Source organism: Sorex fumeus, unplaced genomic scaffold (assembly GCF_029834395.1).
Source record: "Sorex fumeus unplaced genomic scaffold, SorFum_2.1 ptg000038l, whole genome shotgun sequence".
Classification (NCBI taxonomy): domain Eukaryota; kingdom Metazoa; phylum Chordata; class Mammalia; order Eulipotyphla; family Soricidae; genus Sorex; species Sorex fumeus.
In genome coordinates this window covers 6,357,603-6,384,611 of record NW_026606095.1, presented here as the reverse complement: position 1 = coordinate 6,384,611, position 27,009 = coordinate 6,357,603, and the positions used below count along the sequence as shown (strand labels likewise).

The 27,009-nt window shown below is 42.3% G+C and overlaps 1 protein-coding gene across 1 annotated transcript in view; it reads left to right on the top strand.

Annotated features, from left to right (window-relative positions):
- The window catches only part of PCSK5 (proprotein convertase subtilisin/kexin type 5), a 482,296-nt gene that overhangs the window by 375,408 nt on the left and 79,879 nt on the right, over positions 1-27,009 (top strand). The window contains exons 22-24 of the mRNA XM_056118773.1: positions 4,002-4,138; positions 7,708-7,914; positions 9,169-9,237. Of these exons, the coding sequence (XP_055974748.1) occupies positions 4,002-4,138; positions 7,708-7,914; positions 9,169-9,237 (413 nt within the window). The remainder of the gene's footprint in view (positions 1-4,001; positions 4,139-7,707; positions 7,915-9,168; positions 9,238-27,009) is intronic.

Here is a 27,009-nt window from a genome sequence, read left to right as displayed (position 1 = left end):
CTTAAGGTAGTGATCCCTGAACCCCACAGGTAGTGATCCCAGAGCACAGAGCCAGGAGTAAGCCCTGAGTGTCACCAGGTGTGGCCCCAAAACAAGAATAAAAACAAAACACTAGAAAACTCTTAGGCAGCTTTTCCTACACAAAGACTTTCAGTTTTATTTTTCTTTTTTAAATTAAGACCCATTCAAATGAAAGATATGAACCCAAAGCCAGGATGGGGATAGGAATATTCCCTGTTGACATCAGTGCCATTAACTAAAAGTCTGAGTTGGAAGCAACATAGTGCAGGGAATTTGGTTTGAAACAACCAGGGATGTGTGTGTGTTTTTGTGTGTGTCTGTGTCTGTGTGTCTCTCCATCTGTAAGTCAGTCTGTCCTCTTATGACTAAGACTCTACGCTCTGCAGCCAGTGAAAGGATGGTGTCTGCAGTGACTCTGGATATGGTGAGCAGAATTCCAGAGGCTGAGAACCCAATGAGGCTGTGTCTTTCCAAACAGATACAAATGACACAGTCATTCAGGGTGTGGGAAGAAAATGCAACGTGCTAGCAATACTCTTCAGAAAAACTTGTCCTCATTCTCATTTCCAAACTTCAAAATGCAGTAACTGTCTCCATCTGAGTCCTGGGTCTAGCCATTGAGAAGTAGGATGTAAGAAAGTCAGTGTCCCTCCACCCTTCAATAAAACAAATCCCTGACCTTTCATGTGATTTTTATGCTGATTGGAAAGATGTGGCAAGGAAGAAGCAAGCACCTCCCTTTCTCTGTAGATTCTGGGCTCACCTGGCTCTGGGTGCTTGTGTGCTATTTTCTCACAACTAATAAAGTATTTCCCACAGCTGACTTTGGGTGGCACAGGGATGAAGAACACTAGCTCAACCACGCTCTCCCTCAAGTCAAACCCCCAACCACTACTATGATTCCACAGCTGAAGATTCAATTAAATAGCATCCGTGGTCGGTTGAATCTAAGAATGCAGAGCCCCAAGAAAGAAAAAAAAATTTTAAGTTTGATCTCAACTCACTGAGTTCAAGTCCCTGCTATTCAAGGACAACTGTAATCTAAGAAAGTTCTAAAAGGTGCCAATTGTCATAACCTGTATCTCATAAGAATCACTGAACAAATCCCACGGTCACCCAGACTATATGTGTCCTTTAAACCACCATAATAAAAGCCACCTCTGGCTGGTGCCATATAATCTCATCAATGGCCATGACCCAGAGACTATAAGTCTCTCAGAAGAGAGCACAAAACCAGTCACCATAGCCATGCTGCTGGACCCTGCGCCAGGTTGTTTTATTCAGGACAACCTGCAGTGGGGCGGATGAGGTCCCTCCCCACCCCAAAGAGCCAGTCCCAACGCTGAAAACCTCCAGGACTCAATTGCCACCACACTCATGGCTGCTCTCCACACGCTTGGGCTGAGCCTTACCGATTAGGGAGCCTATTCCTGGACTCTGCGACCACATTCATGGCCACTTGATATCTCATAACTCACACCACTAATATTCCAAAAGTAGTGCACTACATTTGATAGAGTTTAAAGTAGAAGGCAACCAATCTTAGGGGGAAATATATATATTTTTACAGATATATACATACATATATATATAAAAGCAAACTAAGGCTCAACCTTTAACAATATGTTAGTAATTCTTATAGATGGGTTTAATGGCCCCTGTGAAATACAACAATCTTCACACACTTTCCTCTAAAGAAATTTTTTGGATTATTTTCAGAGGTTTATTCATAACAAACAGTACAAAATGAATTATTTTGTTTCACTTTGGGGCTGGAGTTTGGGTTCGGGGTGGAAATATCCGAAATATTGTGTTGGGAAGGTGTTATGATGGTGGGATTGATGTCTGAATATTAAATGTAATAAAATATTATGAACTACTTTATAAAAATAAAATCACAATCACGATCATCCTGTTGTTCTTCAATTGCCTCAAGCAGGCACCAGTAACGTCTCCTTCCTAGCCCTGAGATTTTAAAAGAGCCATTTCAATGCTCTTTCAGGATTAGGAGAATGAGACCCATCATTGTTACTGGTATTTGGCATATTGAGTACGACACGGGAAGTTTGCCAAACTCTGCCGTGTGGGCAGGATGTGTTTGGTGGCCTGCCAGGTTCCCCAAAGGAAAAATAAGATAATAAGATAAAATAAAATAAAATAAAATAAAATAAAATTTTAAAAAATCACCATAATATGTTTCCAGAAACTTGTCAAAGATTCACGTTATCAACTCTCTCTTCTCAAAGGATACTAAATTAGAAACTCTTGAAAGTGGTTCCACCCAATTTCATCCATTGAGTTACCTGTCTGGTAAAGTTTTTGTATTTTTCCAAGCAAAATTTTCTGAGCATAACTGAGTCACATTTTCTCTTGCGAAGACTTTGGAAGAATAGGTAAAAATGCAAAGTTTATGGGGATGTCAACAATAACATGCTGACAAACATTGCATGTATATAAAAGCAAAGGTGTGATAAGCCCTCAGGTCAATTTATCTGTGGTGCCCTTTTTAGTATATGTTAACATGGTTAGAAAACAGACAGTGGTATCCTACATGTCAAAAATGCCAACAATATGACACTCAAAATAAGAGTTTGTTGATTGCTTGTTGTTTGCATAGACCTAGTTCATAAGTAACATCTAAACTGTAAGACAACTTGAAGTTATTCTTCAGTAGACCTTGGAACTGACATTTCCTCTGCAAAGTGTGGATATGCCCAAAAGCCTCTTTTGCAAATATCCTACAGCTGAAATTATAGTACAATGGGTAGCGTTTCCCTTTCACGTGATTGACCCAAATTCGATCCTGAGCATCCCATAGGGTCCCTTGAGCCCCATCATGAGTGATCCCTGAGCACAGAGCCAGGAGTAAGCCATGAGCACTATCAGGTACAGCCCCCAAACCAAACAATAATAAATTACTGTCCTGTAATGTAAAGAGCTTGATTTATGTTGACTGAGTTTTGTTGGGGCCTAAAATATGGCTTTACTTCCTGTAGTACTGATCAGCGTATTTAGAACCACAGCTAGGATCTTTTCCCCCTTGCTTATTTCTGGCATGGCTGCTGTTGGGTCTAAACCTTGGGCCAAGGATGCGTATGTGACTAATAATATTCCACATGTTCAAAGATGCCTCTGGCTTCTGAAACAGCAAAATCAAGCCTGTATAGTGAAACACAATCACCACATGTTCCCATACAGGAGCACATGTGGGAAGAAAGTCACCCTTACAGACATAGAAAGATTGCATTCATCTGGGGAACATAAAGTAACAAAATAGGAGACTAACACCCAAGAATAGCTGAGATAAGTACCAGGAGGATTACTCCATAGCTTTGAGGACAGTGCACACGCTAGGGGAAAAGACAGCTCAGATAGAGAAGGGAGCACCAAATAAAGGGTGTTCAGAGGTTCCTCTCAAGATGGAAAATGCGTGATGAGAGTAGATTATAGACCAAACGAGATTGCCACTCAATGCCTCTTTTGCAAACCACAACACCCAAAAGAAGAGAGAGAGAACAAAAGGGAATGCCCTGCCATAGAGGCAGGGTGGGATGGGGGGGGCTGGGGGGTGGAAGGGATACTGGGACCCGTGCTGGTGGAAAATGGGCACTGGTGGAGGGATGGGTATTCAATCATTGTATAACTGAAACCCAAGCACAAAAATTTGTAAGTCTACAACTGTACCTCATGGTGTTTCACTAATAAAAATTTAAGAAAAAAAAATTTAAGGAAAAAAAAAATGAAAGTCACCCTTACAAACTTTCATAGTCTGCTTTTTTTTTTTTTTTTTTTTTGCTTTTTGAGTCACACCCGGCAATGCTCAGGGGTTACTCCTGGCTTTGCACTCAGAAATCACTCCTGGCGGTGCTTGGGGGACCATATGGGACGCTGGGAATCGAACCTGGGGCGGCCATGTGCAAGGTAAACGCCCTACCCACTGTGCTATTGCTCCAGCCCCTCATAGTCTGCTTTTTCATTAGGATTTTTGATGCTGGTCGCTGTATTTCCAACTGTCCTTTGGGGACATTCAACTTTCAGAACGAATGCCATCCCTGCCACTACACCTGCCAAGAATGCCAAGGAAATGAGCCCTCTAAATGCACTGCCTGTGGAACAGGTAAGGAAATCTGACTAACTCATGCTGCATGTCTCAAACTTGTCCTAGCCGTTATTTGGTTTGACTCCAAAACTTCAACTCAGGGGACAAGGGATTGAGACAAGACAGCTGTCTGTTCAAGTGTGTGTACAAGCGTGAAGTTTCTGGGCACTGTCAGGACATACATTCCCATTATTGTGGATGCCCCTGAGATGAGAGAAAGATGCTGAGCTGTATTCCAGAGCCAGAGAATGAAAGGGCAGGCAAACAAGATATCAGACCTGAGATGGACAATAAAGCTAATAGATGTGTTGAAATAAAAATAGAGCCCTAGGAATTTAAGGAAGACATGTTCCATCTTCCAAAGAAATACCCGGGGCCAGAAGATTGTACAGCAGGTAGAGTACTTGCCTTGCAATGGCTGACCCAGGCTTGGTCCCCTGTACTTTTCATGGTGCCCCAAGTTCACCAGGAGTGATCCTCAGTGCAGAGACAGGAGCAAGCCCTGAGCACTGCTCGCTGTAGCCCCAAAACAAACAAACAAAAATACCACAATAGACACTTTATCAAGGTCTTCTCAGTTTTGAACTCTGCATTCACAACCTGTCTGAGCCCTGAGGCACAAAGTAAATTATTTCCCCAAACCCACAAGGATGACCTTTCATGTCTTAATTTTAACAATCTCCAGAGTTTCTGCTGTCATTGGATTAGATTCCACAAGTTCCTTCCAGTTTGACCTTGAGTACCTTCCTTCTCTCCTTCCTATGCCTGACCTCCGCTTTGCCCTCATATGGGACAGATCCAGATTTAAAATAGATAACTGGGATATTTGTAGGAGAGAGATGTGGGTTTGTTTGTTTCTTTTCCAAACGTGGGAGTTCTGGCAGTAAAGAGCTGCAAACGGTAACTGGTCAAACAATTTCTCACCATTTCTCCAGTTCCTGCCACTAACTGTTCTATCATTGACCATGAGACAAAATCAGTAGAAGAGCATGTAACCAAGTAACTGAGGCTAGAGTTTACAGCTTGATCATATGTCTTCGTCACATAATTTTTACTTTTAATTTACTTTCTTTTCTGAAAGAGAAATGGAATTTTTATTTTAGCTTGCTATAAAACTGCGTAAAATGAAGAACAAATTCAACATCTTGTACATTAGTAAAAAAAGAGGTGGTAACATTTATTTATATAAATTAAAATTATTTCTTTGTTGGGGATGGAGCAATAGTACAGTGGGTAGTGCATTTGCCTTGCACGCAGCCGACCCGGGTTCGATTCCCAGAATCCCATATGGCCCCCTGAGCACTGCCAGGAGTGATTCCTGAGTGCAGAGCCACTCAGTAACCTTTGTGCATCGCTGGGTGTGACCCAAAAAGGAAAAAAAAAAGAATTTAAACTTATTTCTTTGTCATGTAAATAAGGTACTCCTTTGCTGAAGAATTTTATCTTTATCTTACTTTATTCTGACTTCATCCTCATAAAATAAAAGGATGATAATGGCCACCTCCTTTTGGGATTATTATTGACTGTGACCTCCTTTTGCAGAAGCTGTACATTTTAAATATCAAGACCTTTCAAATTTATATCCTTTCCATCCGTATTATAATATCCAAAGGGATTCAAGCAATAAAGCCATCTCTGCACCAAAAACATGGGTGGAAGATATTTCCTCTAGTTTCTGAAGCTCTCATCATTAATTTCTATTCTGAAATTGTGACTCCAATTGGATATGTGGGGAAAATAGAAATATTACAGAATATTAATTTGCTCACTCATTCAATCATTTCACTGACATGTAGTTAAGACCCTCCTCTGACCAAGTTGCCCCGGAGTCTGTGGATACTGAATTAGTGTCACAGGCGGAGAGGCTGTGCTGGACGGAAGATTCTCATTGCACGTCCCCACAGCTACCCTCTAAGACAGAAAAAACTGGTCCCTGAAAATCAGGATTCCCCCCACCCCGCTTTTGTTCTTTTGTTTGTTCTGGTTTGGGGACCACACACTGACTGCAGTGCTCTGGGCTACTCCCAGCTCTGTGCTCTGGGGATGAAACCCAGGCCTCCTGCATGCAAATTCATGTGTTTAGCCTGTTGAGCAGTGTCCTTGGGCCCCTGGATCCTTTCTGAATGAGTCCTGGTGGATATAGGGTTTTCCAGCTTTCATAAAGTGCCTAGGAAGGAGATCCGGAGAGTTTGAGACTCGGTAAGAGTCTTTGTTTTACCAAATCTGGGTTGTATGCATTACAATATTGGTCTCTAGTTGTAGGGATAGGGCTGGAGCAATAACACAGTGGGTAGAGCGTTTGCCTTGCACCTGGCCAACCAGGGTTCACTTCCTCCACCCCTCTCAGAAACCCCGGCAAGCTACCGAGAGTATCCCGCCCGCACTGCAGAACCTGGCAAGCTCCCCGTGTATATTCAATATGCCAAAAACAGTAATAAGTCTCACAATGGAGACGTTACTGGTGCCCACTTGAGCAAATCGATGAACAACGGGAGGACAGTGCTACAGTGCTACAGTTGTAGAATCTAAACTACACTTTACAAAATCTTCCAAACACTCTTCTTCTCTTAGAAGATAATGTTCTAAGTTGAGCTTGGACATGTCAGTCATGTTTTTTCAAACGCCCTGTGAAAACCCTCTTGGCCTAAAATCGCTATCCAAAAAAAAAAAAAAAATTACTTCTGAGCACATAACCCCAGGATGTGCCTGAATTTGATAGAAAACTTTAATTACATAAGAAAATGAGTTGAAACCTTTTGAGAGTACAGTCTTTAGGGTTAAACATAGTTGAATGCTCACAGTGTCGTCTGGTTCAATCAAATATTGTACTGACTCCATTTCTGCACTCACAAAATGCAGGGGTTTTTTGCTATCTTTACCACAAATTTGGCAGCTTTGCATCTTGAAGGGCATTGGTTATGGATCTTCATGCAGTAGATCATGTCATCTGTGAACATGAGACTCCACTTATACTGGATCAGGCAGGTTACCTGTTCTGCAGAGGCAGAGGCAGATGGGAAAGCTGACTCCTTGATGAGGTGAATGCCTCAAACACAAACAAAATGCTCAGCACTGTGGGAGTAGGAAACCCCTAGGGCATCCCTATTAATCTTCTGTTTTAAAAAATATATTGATTTATAACTGATTATAATCTTCTTTAATTAATTTTGATGTTTGTTAATTAATTGTGATCATTTATCTGCTCCTGCCAGAAGCAAATTCCCACAGCCTTCTGCTGCGGGCACTGCTCACCGTCCTTTTAGAGCCAACATTGATAGAAGCTCAGTAACTTTCAGAAAGGTACAGAGAGTCGTTTGGGCGTTTGCAGTGACATCCCAGAGAGCAGTCATTGTTCAATCAAATACATTAAAAATATTGAAGGAGGATTCCCAACAAGGAAATATTTCTAACTACAAGTATATACATACATCTTGTATTTTTCATTAAATCTGGTCTTATACTTCTGGTCCCTAAGGAACAAAGGCATGAAATCACATCTTTATTTTAGTGAAATCTTTTGGGTTGTATTAGCTTCACAGATCATTCTGTATGCTCACTTTTCCTAATTTTATTGCCTCTCTGTTCAGATAAGCATGGCCAAGAGCGCTTCCTGGACCAGGGGAAGTGTCTGGAGAGGTGTCCAGAAGGTCGCTTCCCGGGAGAGGGACATGTCTGCCTGCCCTGTCCAGACAACTGTGAGCTGTGTCACAGTACTAACAGCTGCACACAATGCCGGAGAGGCTACTTCATAGCACCGACCAACCACACCTGCCAGAAATCAGAGTGTGGGAAAGGTGAGACTGCTCTGGGCACTTGCCCTTGAACTAGGATGCAATACAAAGCTGCCCCCACAGAGTTGTATTGTTTTCCTGGCTTCAGTGTCAAAGCCTAAATAACTCTGGGTGACTACATGTCTTATGGAAGGAATAATAGCGAACTCCCTCTCTCCTTTGACCTGAACTTTCTTTGGGTTTCCCCAGACACAATTCAAGAGTATAGGGGTGCAGCTAAAAACAACAACAACAACAACAAAAGTGATCTTACTTGGAGGCTTTGTAGCCAGGGGGCAGAGAAGAAAAAGTTTGATTAGAATCCGGAAGTCCTGGTCAACAATTTCCTCCTTCCCCATGACTAATTATAAGACCCTGGTCAAAATGAACCTAATTGCCCCATGCCTTGATGTCTGCTTTGTGAAAGGAAAACTACAGTATAAAAACAGTTGCTATGAGAGGCCAATAAGGGTCCTATCTACTAAAAGTACTTGAAAATGGTAAAGACGTACTGTGAATAGTGAGTGTTATTGTTACTGCCCAGTTTCTTCTGTTATGTGAAAGGAGAAGTATTGACAAAATTCATTTAGTGACTTTATTTTCTTCCCTGTAAGAATACTTCAGACTTTCTCTGGTCTGTGTATACGAGTGATGCCACAAAAATAACATTCGAAAATAATAATAGAACACTAAAACTACAAAAGAACAGATAGAAAAAGAAAAAAATTAGTAAACAAAAAAATCAAAAATCAAAAAGTAAAAGAAGAGAAAGAAACCAACAAAGAAAAAGTTAAGAAGAATGATAACTGGTCTGGTGCTGAAGAGAGTGCTGAGATGCTTCTAGAGCAATTTAGATGCACCATTCCCTTTCTTTTTGTCTTACGTTGAATAATGTATTACATGATTTAAAAAACTTTTAAAAAGTGTTTAGGAGGACATATTTTTAAAATATGCAGCATATTCATCTATACTAATTCAATGTTAACCTAATTCTATGTTTCCAGAAACAGAATGTTCTTTAATAAATAAGATATACCACCTTGCCTTCAAAACTAGTTACATGCCATATAGCCTTTGTTATATTTGTACCCAATCAAGCAGATCCAATATACTAAATTAATATAGAGGAAAATAAGAGTGACACACATATCCTCAAGGCAGGTTTTAAGTTTCATAATTTCTCTATGGTTTTCTGGAAAATAAACTCTGCAGCAGCATATTTTCACAGAAATTAGCGTGTTGCCATTTAGTGAATTCTCTTCCAATTCTCACGTATAGGTGAGGTCCAGGACCCAGACTATGAGGGATGCATACCTTGTGAAGAAGGATGTCTTGGATGCACCATGGGTATGTCATCTTCCATTGTTGCTCAGAGTTGTAACAAAGTTATTTTTTGGAATGCAGTCTCATATTATTGCTTCAGCAGGGAATTATCACTTTGTAATCTTCACTATCACCATCAACATTCGATAGCAGGCTTATTCTTAATGCAAATAGAGACTTTCTGAAAGATGTACCTTTTCAGGCAGTGGATAGATCACCTGACTTTATAAGACTCCTTTATTATCTCTTGTTAGGTAGTTGGTAGTGGATATATTCTTTAACCATTGCTGTGCCTGGGACTATGTGTCCTGAACTTCTAGGAGTGGTAAATTAAAGATAAACAGTAAAGGGAGATAAATAGACTCAAGCAAAGAAATACTTAATTATTCTATCTCACTTGATATGTGGAACACAGAAGCTTGTTGAGGGCATGAAGGTTTTCTATTGTACCTGTGACTCAATAACTTGGAGGTTAAGAAAGTTCTCAAACAAAAGGGAATGCCCTGCCACAGAGGCAGGGTGGGATGGGGGGATGAGGGGTGGGAGGGATACTGGGATCCTTGGTGGTGGGAAATGGGCACTGGTGGAGGGATGGGTACTTGATCATTGTATAATTGAAGCCCAAGCACAAAAATTTGTAAGTCTACAACTGTATCTCATGGTGTCTCACTGATAAAAATTTAAAAAAAGAAAGAAAAGAAAAAGAAAAAAGAAAGTTCTCAAGAATAAATCGACATGGAGGAGGAGGAGGAGGAGGAGGAGGAGGAGGAGGAGGAGGAGGAGGAGGAGGAGGAGGAGGAGGAGGAAGAGGAGGAGGAGGAGGAAGAAGAAGAAGAAGAAGAAGAAGAAGAAGAAGAAGAAGAAGAAGAAGAAGAAGAAGAAGAAGAAGAAGAAGAAGGAGAAGAAGAAGGAGAAGGAGAAGAAGAAGAGGACGACGACGACGACATGGGATCCGAAAGGAAGCAAGGAAGGTTTTTGCCTTCTACACAGTTGACCCAGGTTCAATCCCTTGCACCCTATATAAGTGCAAAAGTGATCCCTGGGCACAGAATCAGGAGCTAGACATTAAACCCTGAGCACTGTCAGGTGTGGTTCAAAACCAAAAACAAAAGCACAAGATGATAGAGATAGCCTATATCACCATAGTATGGTTAAATTGTATGCAAAATTAAAAATCAGAAGGCCAGTAAATTTCAATGTAGCTCTTAATGTAAATTAAGGCAAAACATTAAAAAATAATAACAATTTGGGTCTATAAATAATAAAAAGAAAACCCAACCTAAAAGATTGATGAAATAGTTTCTCTTTGTGTATTTTCCATGAAATCCTGTGATTGATAAACTAGTACTTCTAAAATTTCAATTTGTACATAAATCAAGTGTGCTTGTGTGGGCAGGGTGTGTGTAAGTGGGGAGCCATTGTTAACATGCACATTCTGATTTATAGGTGCAGAGTAGGGCCTACGAATTTCTGTTTCTGGGCTCGAGTGATAACACAGCGGGTAGGGCGTTTACCTTGCACACAGCTGACCCAGGTTTGATTTCCAGCATCCCATATGGTCCCCCAAGCACCACCAGGAGTAATTCCTGAGTGCATGAATCAGGAGTAAACCTTGTGCATTGCTGGGTGTGACCCAATAAAGCGAAAGGAAAAAAAAAGCAAAGAAAAAATAATTTCTGTTTCTAATGAGTCTCATATAAAGCAAATGTTCATGATTCACAGTATAATTCACTGTGGCATTATTTGTGGTGTGAACTATTTGAACCAACCTACATGTCTATTCATAGAGAACTGGTTAAATAAACTGAGATATACTACAGAATGGAGTACTGTTCGTACGGTCATGTAAAGAACAGAAATGGTCTATATGAACTGATACCTATTTCATGCTACAGTCAGGTAGAAGATGGTAAAATAAAATATATGTGTATGAGTATACATTTTCTGTTTATTTTGAAACAATAAATATAGAAAGAATAAATCAGAAACTAATGAAAATAGCTACCTGTGCAGAATAAAGGGTAAGGATATGACGTTTAAAAAGTATTTCTTTTTTCATTTTATTTTATTTTGAAACAAGTAAGTGCCTTACACATTCATAACATATGGCCCAATAAATAAAATAGATAGGTTCCCACTGGCCAATTTCAACATGGAAAATATTGATGATAACAAATTAACTACAACTAATAAAAATAACCCATGCATCAAAATTGATACTAAAAGGAAAGAGAGAAAGAAAAAGTAAGGTGAAAGAGGATATGGGGAAAGTCTTAAGATATATGAAAATAGGTCTATAGTGTGACGTATCTATCAAAGAAGAGAGAATCATACCTATATTCTTAAAATTGTTTTGTGATATAAGGGAAAATAAGTAAAAGAGTCAAATAAAAAATAACAGAGAAAAGAACAAACAAAAATGCACAAATATTTATCAGAGCTTGGATTTTTCCTTTTAAAAGTTATTTGTGACCAATTAGAAATATTAGGATATAGCTGGGCTGAGCAATAGCACAGCAGGTAGGACGTTTGCCTTGCACATGGCCCACCTGATTGGCCCAGGTTCGATTCCTCTGCCCCTCTTGGAGAGCCCGGCAATCTACGAGAGTATCTTTCCTGCCGGCAAAGCCTGGCAAGCTACCCGTGATGTATTCTATATGCCAAAAGGGCAGTGCGGGGAGACGTTACAGGGCCCGCTCGAGCAAATCGATGAACAATGGGAGGACAGTGCAGAATATAGCTAGATACTATTGCTGAGTTAACATTTCCTCAGATGCAGCAATTGTATTGTTTAAAATAAGAGTAGTTTCTTTATTCCTGAAACACTTGACAAAGTATTTAGGGATGAAATGTCATGATATCTATCATATGTTTCAAATTGTCCAGACAAAGAAGGATCTAGGTGTAGCATATACAGTTGTTATTGAATTGCTATTTCAGCCTTTCTGTTGGCCTGAAAACTTAAGTTTGAGTAAAAGAAATACTCATGCTCTGTCTGCTGAGAGGGTCCAGAAACAATAACACCACAGGAAACATAAGCACAACGAATGCCCAGGTCTTGATTTCTAATACTGTTCTCTAGTAACATATATCGGGCTGGAGTGATAGCACAGCGGTAGGGCGTTTGCCTTGCACACAGCCGGCCCGGCCAACCCGGGTTTGATTCCTCCACCGCCTCGGAGAGCCTGGCAAGCTACCAAAAGTATCTCGCCCTCACGGCAAAGCCTGGCAAGCTCCCCGTTACGTATTCGATATGCCAAACACAGTAACAAGTCTCAAAAAAAATGGAGATGTTACTGGGCCCGCGAGAGCAAAATCTATGAATAACGGGAGGACAGTGACAGTGACAGTAACATATATCAAGGAAAGTTACAAATTTTACTGGAAAATTGGGTCAGCCTGTGACTGAAGCAGGAAATACACAGGATGAGTTCATGTCTTAGAATTTATGAAAGTATTGAAGAGAAAAAAAAGAACCGGAATGATGGGTATATGTCAAAAGGGCAGTGCGGGGAACTGCAAGGGTTCCCAATAAACAGTCTGAAATAATTTATTTTATTTTATACTTTTGGTTTTGGGGCCATACCCATCAACACTCAAGGCCTACTCATGACAGTACTCAGGGGACCTTGTGGGGTTCCAGGAATGGAAATGGTGCTAGCTGCATGCAAGACAAGTGCCCTATCCACTCTACTATCTCTCCTGCCCCAAATTGGAATAGTTTAGCCAGCATTCTTCAACTACCAGTCTGTGAACTCATGCTAGTCCACAGGTATGTACTAGCACTGGTCTATCACCTTGATTAAAATTTCCAGTCTAAGGGACAGAATGATAGTATAGGGGTTAAGGTGCTCACCTTGAATACTGATTGCTGCCAACCCCATTCAATCCTCAGCACCACATATGATCCCTGAGCACTGCCAGGGATTATTCCTGAGAACCACTGGGTGTGGCGAATAACCCCCCACCCAATAAAATTAAATTAAATTAAAAATTTTCCAGTCCATGAACCAGTATGCAGGATGGATGTCAGTTCACAGGTGTAAAAAAAGATGAAAAATGTAAAAAAAGCAAAAGCATACATAAAATAGTATAAGACTGAAAGATAAAGAATAAAATAAAAATCCATGAGTTTGTGCATATGAAAATAAACAAATAATTAAAGGAGAAGAGACATACCTTCTGCACAGAATTCCAGATAACTGACCTTAGCACTCCTCCCTCAATTAAAAGGAACATTATCTCATGATATAGATTATAGGTAGCACATAGTGGCTTTCTTCCAAGAGCAAAGTCTTAGTGGACCAAGAATGTCATTATGGAGGGCTCTGAGAAGCAGTGCCTCAAACATTGTCCTCTCCTCTCTCTCTCCCCTTTTCTCTCTCTTGCACAACAGACACACACACACAACATACACAGAGTAGTCATGTTTGACTGGTTTTTTAGTGTTTGCACTCCTTTACTTATGCTCACATACATTCTGGTTGCAGTGCTCGTTGGAGCACCGTGAAACTCATGCATCTGCTTGCCAGGGGCCGCATTCCTGGACACAGCAATGTCACATCTTCTTAGTCACAGTGCTCACACACAGCTGGCTATGTGTGAAGTTAAACACTTCGCTATGTGTGAGGTTAAACACTTCGCTGCAGGGACAGGAGTGCCAGGCCACTGAGCTACTGGGCTCATGCTTGGTGCATGTGAAGAGCATCAGGATCAACATCACAGTGACAAAGTAGACCCTCTGCCTGTGCACCCTTTGCCTTGGGCTCTGAAACTCACCATTCTTGTTTAGTTTCTTTATTGTTTTCAGGCCACACCAAGCAATACCCAGGGGTTATTCCTGGTTCTGCACTCAGGAATTATTCTTGATGGGAATTATTCCAGGGGACCATATCGGGTGCAGGGAATCTAACCCAGATCAACCACATGCAAGGCAAAGCCCGCCCACTAAATCACTCTGGCCTCTGAAACTAACCATTCTTAAAGGACCTTCTCTCCAGGGGTTTAGAACATCACCCACTGTCCAGTCATGTTTAATACCTGATCTGGGTAGTTTTTCATCATGTTCACGAAGAGATGGGAAGGGCAGTATGCGATGCCTCTTCTCTTTAAAAGACCAAACTCATGTCCGCTTCAGAAGAAAACTCAGAATCTAAACAGACTGCCACCAGTAAGCTGAAGGAAAGAGAAATAAATACGTTCTATCAGATAGCTCTGTCTTTTAAAAAATGTTAGTTTTTATTTTTTTATTCATCAAAGTCTCACTCTCCCCTTCATTTTCAAAAGTAAGGGCTTGGAGAAAAAAAAACCCTTAAAAAATAAAAAAGAAGAGGACCAATGTTGGAGGAATTTGCAGAAGTTTTGCAGTTTTATTTTCTCTTATTCATTGTGGCTTTATTAATTTACTTAGCAAATATTTATTTCACTCTCTTGTGTTTTCTTCTTCCCCATCATTTGTTCAGTTCATTCCACAAATAATAGGACTTTCCAACCTAATATTTATCCAGCATCATCATTCATCTGCGAAACTCTTATGCAGGTGATATGTTTTCACTTCCTCCATCTGCACAACCCGATGATTTTTACAGACAGGGAAACTGGGCATTAGATGGTATTAAAACCTGACCTATTTTATGCATGTGAGAACTGACACAGCAGTTGTACAGTCTTGCACACCTTGTGATTTCCTTTGTTTACTCTGTCTTTGTAGGAGAAATGATTGGCTTTTGCTCTTTGTCAGATGTATGTACTAGACAGCTCTGTGATAACTACTGCCCATTCCATGCTTGGTTAGAAGCTACTGCCCATTCCATGCTTGGAGCTTGGCTAGGTGATCAGACTTCATAAACTTGACCTCTAATCCTGAATGTAATTCTCTGTGCACAAAGCCTTTCCCCATGTCTGTAAATGAGAAAACCAAGTCCTGAGGCTCTAAATAATATGACCAAAGTCACACAACTGTAGAGTTGTCAAACATAACTGCCTGGTTCCAAACCCACAAAATAGCCAAACATTTGTGTTTCCCAAGCAGACCACATTTATATACCATTTTGCCAGAGAATGTAAGTGAAAGCCCTGGACAGTCTGATCATCCATGCTGTTTTCATTGATTATGGCCTTTGCTTGTATTGCTTCCATTTTCCTTTGGTCCTCCTTCCCCACCGAAGTTCACATTCTGTGGTGACGAGGGAGTAGCAAATACTGATGAGGTGTCCTCAGCTTAATTCTAAAGCAATTAGCTCATCATCTTGGCTCTTCATGTTATTACGCTGTTTTCCCCATAAGCTGGGTATAATCAAAGTTCCTCCTACTTGTTGCGTAACTGACCTGCAAAGTTGAGCTCGGAGCCAAGGCTGTCTGGATCACGTTTGCTTGCAGAAAGATTAGTGAGCCCAGTACTTCCAAAACAAACCCAGTGAAACAAAAGTTCATAGAAGAGGGGTTCCTGACAGTAATGTGGGAATCTGGGACATTAAGTTCCCAGGGACAGGAGGCAGTTTGGACTGGTGAGATAATTTTTACCCTTATAGAGACATCTGGAAACAAATAAAAATGTCTGTTTTTCATGTTTAGGAATAATAAGCTGAGGCTGGGGAGAATCTCAAGTGCAGGAGCACAAGCCCAGCACACACAGGGCCCTGGTTTTAATCTCTGTCACCTCCTGACATCACTGTGTACGGCCTTGGTGGTCTCTAGTTCTGCCAGGCTTGAGCAATGTTAAAGAAAATGAAGGAGGGCCAGAGAGTAATATAGGGATTAAGACATTTGCCTTGCACACCTCCAGCCTTGATTCAATTCCCAGCACCATACATGTGTTCCTAAGTCCTGCCAGGAGTGATCCCTGAGCATAGAGCCAGGAGTAAGCTCTGAGCACAGCCAAGTTTGGGCAGCCCTTCCCCCTCCCCCGCCAGAAAATGGGAAAAAATAATATAATAAGATATAAAAATATTGTCAGATTATGTTTACTGAGATATCTTTGATTTTTATGAAATATCTTGCAACCAAGATCTCAGCTATCCCATTTAGCTATTGAGTATCAGATAACAGTGAAAGTGTGGCCAGCACTGTGACCAGGACTTCAGAGGGTCACATCTTCTCTGATTTTGTAGGATTTTAGAAAATGGAGTCTGAAATCATAAAATCATTTATCTCCATCTTACCCTCCCTGGAAATCTTTTGGCAAGTCCCATGCATTTTTCATTTCTTAATTCCATCCTGTTTTATAGAGGAAAACATCTGTGACTTGCCTTCCTTTACCTCCTAAAGTGACTCCAGAGATTATAATAAAAGCAAGAAAGATACTCATATCTTGAGCTCTTAAAGACCAAAAAATAATAATAATAAAAAAAAACCTAAGAGACCCTTTCATTGATAATAGAAAAGAGTGAACTTTGCTTTCTCTGCATTTTCACCTTCTTTCCGATTCTAGTTGCCATCATCAAGAGGCCTGTTGAAATATCTGAGGCCTCACCAATAATTTGTGTCCTAAAGACTGAACATGATACCTGCCACTAAGTAAGTGTGAAAAAAAAATCCTGTGGCTTTTGTGCCTCCTGTTAGCTGGGCTCATCTTCCCCTGATGTTCCCTCTGCCCTTGCTACTGCCACACAAACAAGTCACCATCCTTTGCCAGCTACTCCATGGGGTGAGGCAAAAACAATGGGCTGAAGTCACAGAACAGACACAGGATCAGACAGGAGCTGAGTAGAGGGGGTGAGAACGGGGGAGGCAGGAACATAGCATGTTGATACCCAGCTGCTCAGCAGGCAGACCTCAGAGTCAGGAGTCAGTGAAGTGCATCTGCATCCCTCAAGCCTGCCATCTCAGCCTTCCAGAAGTCCATGGGGGACTTATTTGGTCAGAATCCAGAACCTTCTTTCCATGAAGTCTCCCAGCAACCTTCATCCAAGCACTCTTGGCTCGCAGCCTGCCCACAGCCTTCAGCTCAGCTCCCAACACAGCGGGCCAGCCCAGAACCTGAGAAGTGGAATGCAAACACAGTCTGGAAACGGCAGTGGGCTCAGGGACAGAGAGTCTGCACGGGGTCAGGTCTCATTTCGCACCTCTTCGCCAAGTACCCAAAGTTGAAATCTCGGACGGCCAAGGATAGCGACGCTGACATCGCCTGAACATTAGTCATGTCCTCAGAGGTGACATTAGGAGCACTGCGCAAGCCTTTCCCGCCCAGCTGTGTCTCTAACTGGCTGCTGCAGCCAACTTTGTGTTTCCAATATGTTTCATGACAAGAGTGTAGCCCAACAGTTCTTTATCCACCACTAGGTGAGACGAATGAGTAATGTTCTGCGTGCTATAGGCCACCCGGGATATCTACCGCTCAGCCCCTGCTCCAAGGCCCCCAGGGCTGAGGACAGCCAGTTGAGCCATGCAGAGGAGCAAGTCTGTCTGAGCTGTACCATGCCATCAGATCATCAGGACAAGAACAAACACAAGGACAAGTGTGGCATTACCTCCAGAGAGGTAGTGTGTATACCATGGAGGTGCCAAGGGTGGAACATTCGAGGAGAAATGTTTCTCCATCTCTCCAACCTCAAATTTGGACCAGAGAAGGCTGACAGCTTGATTTATTATCATGATGGAACTTTATGCCCCAAAATAATTGCTAGAAACCTGAATGCTTCACTATAAAAAAAAATCAACTCAAGAAATATAGCCTCCATATTATTACCAAGTCCTGAACATTGCAGTGCTGACAGAGTTTTTATGTGATAGTTGAGGGTAAGTCTTGAAAGATAAAGGAGGTTTCTTTGAAGGGGTGCCTATTAAAAAGCCTAGTACAATCAAACTAACTGCCCTGGACAATTGTAAAATTTCAGATTTATTATGTTTAGCATAAATGCAGTTTTTACCTTTGAAATATTATCCAAATGAACTGGCTTCAACTTAGAAATCGTCTATGATTTGAAAGAAATGAATTAGGGAGGTCTCTTGTCTTTAGCACTGAAGGGTCTGTGGGAGGTGAGTCAAGAACCATTTATAGTAGTGATAAAATACTATATTTAAGGCTGTAAAAATTTGGCATACAAGGTCTCAGTTCAGAAGTAAATTCATTTTATGTGCTCGGCAAAGGAGCAAATGAAAAGTTTTACAAATGGGAAGTTTGACCTACTGAGATTTCAAACATAAAACATGTCAATTATGCCTTAGGACTGACTCTAGTAATTACCCCCTTGAATGTTGAAATGCAAATTAGAACCAGGAAGTCAGTAACAACTTAACCTTCTCGTGGCACACATGGCTAATGACAGTTAGCCAGGGCCATTGTCCAACTGTCATATTATGTGCCGGCTTGTGCATTCACGGGATGGGCCTTTGGAGAATTAACAGGTAACCAGGAAAAAAGCATCCCAACCTTGTCCAATTAGCAGATACCTCATTTGATGGGGCATTTTCCTTTTGTGGTGCCAAGAAGCCAATGATCCTTTGCTTGGAAACTGGATGCCTGGCTTAAGTTAATAGTTAACACTTGACAGCCAACAGATGTGTTTTAATCAAAAGAGCCATCCTAATTGTAGTCTCCTCTGCCTCTTGTTCTCTCATCCTCACTAAGTAGCTCCACTGGAGGCTCTAATCTGGGTTGCCTTCATCCCATTCTTGCCATTACCACCCCCAGAAACCCCATAGTTCTCCCAACGGTCACACTCTTCCTGATATATTAACCCAATTGAATTCTTCTTGTTGTCATTTGTCAGTTTAAATGTCACCTCCTGGGTCAGGGAGGCAGCTCAAAGGGCCAATGTTCATGGCTTGTATGCAGGAAACCTGGGTTTGATGGCCGACAATGCGTGGTCCCCCACCACTGCTGGACATAGTGGGAGTAACCTCTTAAGAAACTTCCCTAAGCACACAGCTGAGAGTAGACTATAGACCAAATATGATTGCCACTCAATGCCTCTTTTGCAAACCACAGCACCCAAAAGGAGAGAGAGAACAAGGGGGAATGCCCTGCCACAGAGGCAGGGTGGGATGGGGGGTTTGGGGGCTGGGAGGGATACTGGGATCAGTGGTGGTGGAGAATGGGCACTGGTGGAGGGATGGGTACTCGATCATTGTATAACTGAACCCCAAGCACAAAAATTTGTAAGTCTACAACTGTACCTCATGGTGTTTCACTAAAAAAAAAAATAAAAAAAAGAAACTTCCCTAAGAATGCAATATAAAGAATATAAAGAAGCCTCTCTCTCTCTCTCTCTCTCTCTCTCTCTCTCTCTCTCTCTCTCTCTCTCTCTCTCTCTCTCTCTCCCTCTCTCTCTCACACACACACACACGAGCTGTTAATACTTTCTCTAGTGGTGTCAGCACCTAGAATCCTTCTCATATATGTAGCTCTGCAGCACATATTTGATCAACAATGTCATAAGCAGACAGACTCCTAGCAGGTGAAACTCCCAAGCACTCTTTGAAAGAGCCCATCTAAGGGGAAGACCAGGCCACTGTTCTGTGTGCACTTAGGGCAAGTATTTCACATTTGTTTCTGGAAATTCCTTGGCTTCGAGCAGAACACTGCTGTGGTCTGGCCCCTATTCTGTGAAGCTCTGCCTTACCCTTGCTCCCCAGTCCCTCCCATTCCCAAGTCCAAGAGAGGGAATTCTGGGCTTTATCCTTTAAAAAAATATTTTTTAAATTACAGGTGCCTGGGACTGGAGTGATAGCATAGTGGGTAGGGCATTTGCCTTGCACACAGCTTATCCGGGTTCTATTCCCAGCATCCCATATGGTTCCCCAAGCACTTCCAGGAGTAATTCCCAAGTGCATGAGCCAGGAATAACCCCTGTGTATCGCCAATGTGACCCAAAAAGCAATAAATAAATAAGTATAGATCACTTAATCACTTAACTTCCCATTAGTCGTCGATTTGCTTGAGCGGGCGCCAGTAATGTCTCCATTTGTCCCTGTCGCGTGCTAGTGTAGCCCAATGGCATCTGTTCGCTCCCGGAACATGAAGAGCCTCAAACCGATCATTCATGATCTTGACGAAGAAGTCTGACCATCTGGTAGGTGGGCGGCCACGCGGTCTTTTGACATCCCGTGAAATCCAGTCCGTAACAGCTCTAGTCCAGCGGTCGTCTTTAAATCTCATTATGTGACCAGCCCATCTGATTTTCGACACATTGGCAAATGAGACAGCGTCCCTGATTCTTGATCGTCGACGCATGTCAGAACTCCGGATTCTTTCTCTCATTTGAGTGAAACGTGATATTCCAAGCATAGCTCTTTCTATTCTTCTTTGGGAGACCTGAATGGCGTTCTCATCTTGTTTGCGTAGGGCCCAGGTCTCTGAGGCATATGTTAATGCAGGAAGAACAGTGGAATCAAAGAGATGTGCCCGGAGCCGGAGGTTCTTCATCCTCTTAGCTATTTCTTCGACGTTCTTGAAGGCGTTCCAAGCCGCTCTCTTCCTCCTGCGCAGCTCGGGTGCCAGGTCATTTGTCATGTTGACCTCTCGACCTAGGTACACATAGCTGTTGCATTCGGAGATGGTCATTCCGTTGAGAGCGAATGGGGCGTCAGGAACGAGGCTGTTTCTCATAAACATTGTCTTTGTAAGATTCAGCTGTAGTCCTACCTTTCCACACTCACGGTCAAAGTCGGCCAGCATTTGTGCCCCTTGGCTGATGTTTGGTGTTATTAAAATAATGTCATCAGCAAAGCGGAGGTAGTGTAGTTGCCGACCATCTATCTTCACTCCCATTCCTTCCCATTCCAGTCGTTGCATGATGTTCTCGAGGGTGGCACTGAAGAGATTCGGTGAAATGGTATCACCCTGCCGCACCCCTCTCTTGACATCAACGATCACTTCTTTGTAGAATGGTGAGATCCTGGTAGTGAATCCGCAATACAGCTCACGGAGGATTCTGATGTATTGGGCTTGAATGCCCCAATTGGCTAGGGCTTCAATGACAGCTTCCGTCTCAACAGAATCAAAGGCCTTCTTTAAATCAATGAACGTTAAACAGAGCGGCATCTTGAACTCCCGAGAAACCTCAATGAGTTTGGTTATTGTGTGGATATGGTCGATGGTGCTGAATCCTTTGTGGAACCCTGCTTGCTCGCATGGTTGTCCTTCATCTAGTGTTCTGCCAATCCTATTTAGGATGACTCGAGTGAACAACTTGTAGATGACAGACAATAGGCAGATCGGGCGATAGTTGCCAATGTCATGGATGTCTCCCTTCTTGAACAGTAGTACGGTCCTGCTGGTTTTCCATCGGGACGGAACCTTGCATTCAGACAGGTAGCGAGTGAAGAGCCGAGCCAGTGTATTGATGAGTACTGACGGCAGGTTCTTCAGGTGTTCAGGTCTGACCTTGTCTGGGCCGGGTGCTGTTTGTTTCTTTACCGACGAAATGGCGTGTCTGATTTTGGAAGGGGGAACATTGGGAATGACATATCCATCCTGTGGAATTTGGTATGTCGGCAAGTGGACATGGCTATCGAAGAGATTTGAGTAGTAGTCATGGATAATCTTCTCCATTGCCATTCTGGAGGACGTGATGGATCCATCAGGACGTCGGAGGGCAGTCATCTTGGTCTAGATATAAGTATAAGTATAGATATAAATATAAATAAATTGTAGGCGCCATGGTTTACAATACTGTTAATGGTAGGGCTTCATACATAAATGATTCAGTACCACATTCTACACCTGAGTGTCTACTTCCTTCCACCATTGTTTCACTGTCCATGCCCCAGAGCCCCTGCTACTCTTACCCATGGTAAGCTTCTTACTGAAGACCAGTTCTCAGTTTCTGTTACCTTTGGGCACTTATTATTCCTCTCCTACACTTCTTAATATTCCACATATAAGGGAGATCTTATGAGCCCCTTCTCTCTCTCTTTTTTTTTCTTATTTTTTTGGGTCACGTCTGGCGATGCACAGGCATTATTCCTGGCTCTGCACTCAGGAGTTACTCCTGGTGGTGCTCAGGGGACCATATGGGATGCTGAGAATTGAACCTAGGTTGGCCGTGTGCAAGGCAAATGCCGTGCCCGCTGTGCTATTGCTCCAGCCTCTTCTAACTTCACTCAGCATGATTCTCCTCCAGATTCTTTCATGTAGCATCAAATTGCATGATTTCATCTTTTCTTACAGCTGAGCAGTATTCTATTTGTGTGTGTATATATATGTGTGTGTGTGTGTGTGTATATATATATATATATATATATATATATTTCCATTTGTATATATACCATGGGCTGGAGCGATAGCACAGCGGGTAGGGCGTTCGCCTTACAAGTGGCCAACATGGCCGACCCGAGTTCGATTCCTCCGCCCCTCTCGGAGAGCCCGGCAAGCTACCGAGAGTATTCGATATGCCAGACACAGTAACAACAAAGTCTCCAATGGAGACGTTACTGGGCCCGCTCGAGCAAATCGATGATCAACGGGAGGGCCTTTACTTTACTTTACTTTATATATACCATAGTTCTTTTATTTAACCATCTGTTCTTAGACACCTGGGTTGTTTCCAGATTTGGTCTATTGTGCCTAATGATACAATAAACATAAGAGTGCAAATGTCTTTTCTGAATGGAGACTTAGGGTCCTTGGGGTAAATGCTAAGAAGTGAAATTCCTGGGTCATAATGGAAGTTCAATTTCTAGATTTTGAGAGGTGTTCATACTGCTTTTCAAAAAAGACGGATTAGTCAACATCCTACTGACTGTGAATGGGGTCTCTTTTTCTCCACATCCACACTAATATTGGTTGTGTTTATTCTTTGCAAGGTGTCAGTCTCTTTGATGTGAGGTGACAACTCATTGTTTTGATTTGCATTTATCTGATGATAAGTGACACAGAGTATATTTTAATATACCTATTTGTATGTCTTCTATCAGGAAGTATGTGTATCTTCCCTAGCCTCATTTTATGATGGGGTTGATTACAAACATGTTTATAGATACATAAAACATGTTTTAACAAGCCTACATATCTGAGATATTAATCCTTTGTCAGATAAATGGTGGGTAAATATTCTCTTTGTCTTTTTATTCTGATCATTGCTTCTTTTGCAGTGCAAATGCTTCTTAAATTCATCTTTTTATTTATTTGTTTGTTTGTTTGTTTGGGGGGGTCACACCTGGCAGTGTTTAGGGCTTCTTGCTCTGCACTCAGAAATCACTCCTGGCAGGCTCAGGGACCCTATGTGGTGTTGGGCTTCAAAACCGAGTTGGCTGCATACAAGGCAAGTGCCCTACCCACTGTACTAGTACTCAGCCCTAGTTTATCTTTTTTAAAGAAGAATCCCCAACACAGACTTGGAGTTTACCTCCCACACTCCACATTCTGGTGAACCTTGTCCAATATTGGAGCTCAGTGATGCAGTTCTCTTCAGGTTGGTAGTGCTCAAGGGACTTCTAAAACTACGCCCAGTTTTTCTAGGGAGAAATTTAACCCAGGAATTCCAAGAATCCATATAAGTGATTGCCCTGATGCTACTTTCTCATCTCTCTCTCTCTCTCTCTCTCTCTCTCCCTCTCTCTCTCTATATATATGTAGTTTATGTTTCATAGTGTTTAGTTGATTTGATTAAACAGCTCTACTATTTAAATAAAAGTTTAATTCTTCCAGAAGCCAGGAAGATGGTATTGTGTGCTATAGATAAATTGATGTGTGTGAGCTTTGCATGTGCCCGATTCCATCTCTGGTACCATGTAACCCCCTGAGCATCACTGAGGGCTGCCCTGGAGACCCCTGAGCCTTGCCAGATATGGCCTAAGTAATCCTGGGAATTACAGGATCTGATTTGATCAGCACCACATCCTCAATTCCTTGCATTGAATTATGCTGAATTGGCCCAGAATTGTTGAGAGGTCTCAGACCTCCTGAGTACTGCTTGGGTTACACACCTTCCCCCCCAAAAGTGTTGTTTTAATTATCCATATTAGATAAGACATTAGTACCGGTACAGCCCTTAGCAGTTGTGTGATTCTGAAAATTTTATTTAACTTCTTCGAAGTTCAGTAACATCCTGGGCATAATTTCAGTACAACCTCCTTGCATTGCTATACAAAATGGGGCCACCGTCTGTACAAATCAGAAGAGAAGCTTTCTGAGAAAGGTCCACACTCTCACCCCTCAGTGCCTGGGACTCTGCTGCATCCCACAGCAGAAGGGACCTGGGAGATGGGACATAGGTCAAAGATTTGGAAATGGAGAGATCATCAAGGTTGTCTGAGTGGGCTGGACCTGAACTCGTGAGAAGGCTCCAAACAGCCATCAGAGAGGAAAGAAAGAGACCCCAATGCTACTGGTTTCCAAGTCAACAGGCAGCCTCCAAGCTAAGAAATGCAGGGGGCTTCTGAAAACAGGATTCACCCCATAGCTGGATTTCATTTTTACAGCTGCAAGTAGCTGACTCTGCCAACAACCTGGACAAACAAGGAAGCAGACCTTTTTCTAGAACCTTGGAAGGGACCTCAGCTCTGCCATGTCTCTTTTTTTTTAAGCTATATGCCTGAAATTCTTTAATTTTTTAAAAAATTTTGTTGAATCACCATGAGAAAGTTATAAGCTTTCATGTTTGGATTACAATCACACAATGATCAAACACTCACCCATCCCTCCACCAGTGCACATTCCCCACTACCAATATCCCCAGTATACCCCTCTTCCACACCCTCCCACTGCCTCCATGGCAGACAATATTCCCCATACTCTCTCTATTTTTGGGCACCATGGTTTGCAATACAGACACTGAGAGGTCATCATGTTTGGTCCATTATCTACTTTCAACACAAATCTCCCATTCCAACTGATTCCTCCGGCCATCATTTTCTTAGTGATCCCATCTCCATTCCATCTGCCTTCTCCCCTCCGCTCATTAGGCAGGCTTCCAGCTAGGGGACAATCCTCCTGGCCCTTGTATCTACTGTCCTTGGGTGTCAGTCTCATGTTACGTTATTCTATACTCCACAAATGAGTTCTGCCATTACTCTTAACTGATCTCAGTGGAGCTCAGACTGGACTTGGAACCCACAGAACTGTAAGAGGGCAAGGTTGCAATATTTTCAGATGCTGCATTTGTAACCAATTTTTACTATAGCAGCAGGAGAATAATGTACCATTTAATAATGTACCACTGTAGGTTCAACTCTATAAATGCTAGCATTGAAAAAATACTATTAATGATATGATTAGTCATCTTGTTTGATAGCTAAAAAATCTCTCCAGCCTTGGGGCTGGAGCAATAGCACAGTGGGTAGGGCATTTGCCTTGCATGCGGCCAACCTGGATTTGATTCCCAGCATCCCATATGGTCCCCTGAGCACCGCCAGGAGTAATTCCTGAGTGCAGAGTCAGGAGTAACTTCTGTGCATCACCAGGTGTGACCCCAAAAAGCAAAAAATAAATAAATAGAATTTAAAAAAAAATCTCTCCAGCCTTGATGCTGAGTTTTGAATTCTGAAACCTTTCTTTTTTTTTTTTTTAATTAGTGAAACACCTAGGGCTGGAGCGATAGCACAGCGGGTAGGGCGTTCGCCTTACAAGCGGCCAACATGGCCGACCCGAGTTCGATTCCTCCGCCCCTCTCGGAGAGCCCGGCAAGCTACCGAGAGTATTCGATATGCCAGATACAGTAACAACAAAGTCTCCAATGGAGACGTTACTGGGCCCGCTCGAGCAAATCGACGATCAACGGGAGGGCCTTTACCTTTACCTTTTAGTGAAACACCATGAGATACAGTTGTAGACTTACAAGTTTTTGTGCTTGGGTTTCAGTTATACAATGATTGAATAACCATCCCACCACCAGTGCCCATTCTCCACCCCTACCAATCCCAGTATCCCTCCCACCCCCCATTCCCCATCCCACTCTGTCTCTGTGGCAGGGCACTCCCTTTTGTTCTCTCCTTTTGGGTGCTGTGGTTTGCAGAAGAGGCATTGGGTGGCAATCATTTTCAGTCTAGAGTGTACTTTCAGCATGCATCTCCCATTCTGGGCAGATGTTCCCAGCACCCTTTTTTTGGTGCTCCCTTCTCCATCTGAGCTGCCTTTACCCCTAGAGTGTGCGGCTGGCCTCGAAACCATGGAGTGAACCTCCTGGTATTTATCACATCTGATCTTGGGTGTTAGTCTCTTATTTTGTTACTTTATGTTACCCAAATGAACGCAATCTTTCTATGTCTGTCCCTCTCTTTCTGGCTCATTTCGCTTAGCATACTTTCCATGTAGTACCACTTGTATGTAAATTTCATGACTTCATTTTTTCTAACAGCTACATAGTACTCCATTGTGTAGATGTACCAAAGTTTCTTTAACCAGTCATCTGTTCTTGGGCATTCAGGTTTCTTCCAGTTTCTGGCTATTGTAAAGAGTGCTGCAATGAACAAACAAGTGCAGATGTCACTTCGACTATACTTTTTTGCCTCTCCGGGGTATATTCTCAGGAGTGGTATTGCTGGGTCAAATGGGAGCTCAATTTCTAATTTTTTGAGAATCGTCCATACTGTTTTCCAAAAGGGTTGAACCAGTCGGCATTCCCACCAGCAGTGAAGGAGGGTCCCAGGACCACATCTAGCAGTATGGTGATTGGGGGTGTGGGGTGTGGGGAGTGGGAGACCTGTGTGCTGGAGACTGAACCCAGGACCTCACACATGTGAGGCATAAGCTCTACTTGTGAACCATAATCCTCATCAAAAGAATATACAATTTTCAAATAACCTACTAGACTTTAAAATGCTAACATGGTACTTAGGAATATTTTTATGGTGGACTAATTAAGTCTGTTTTTCTCCAAAGATGGCAAAACTGCCCACAAATGTGTTAGTTGAGAG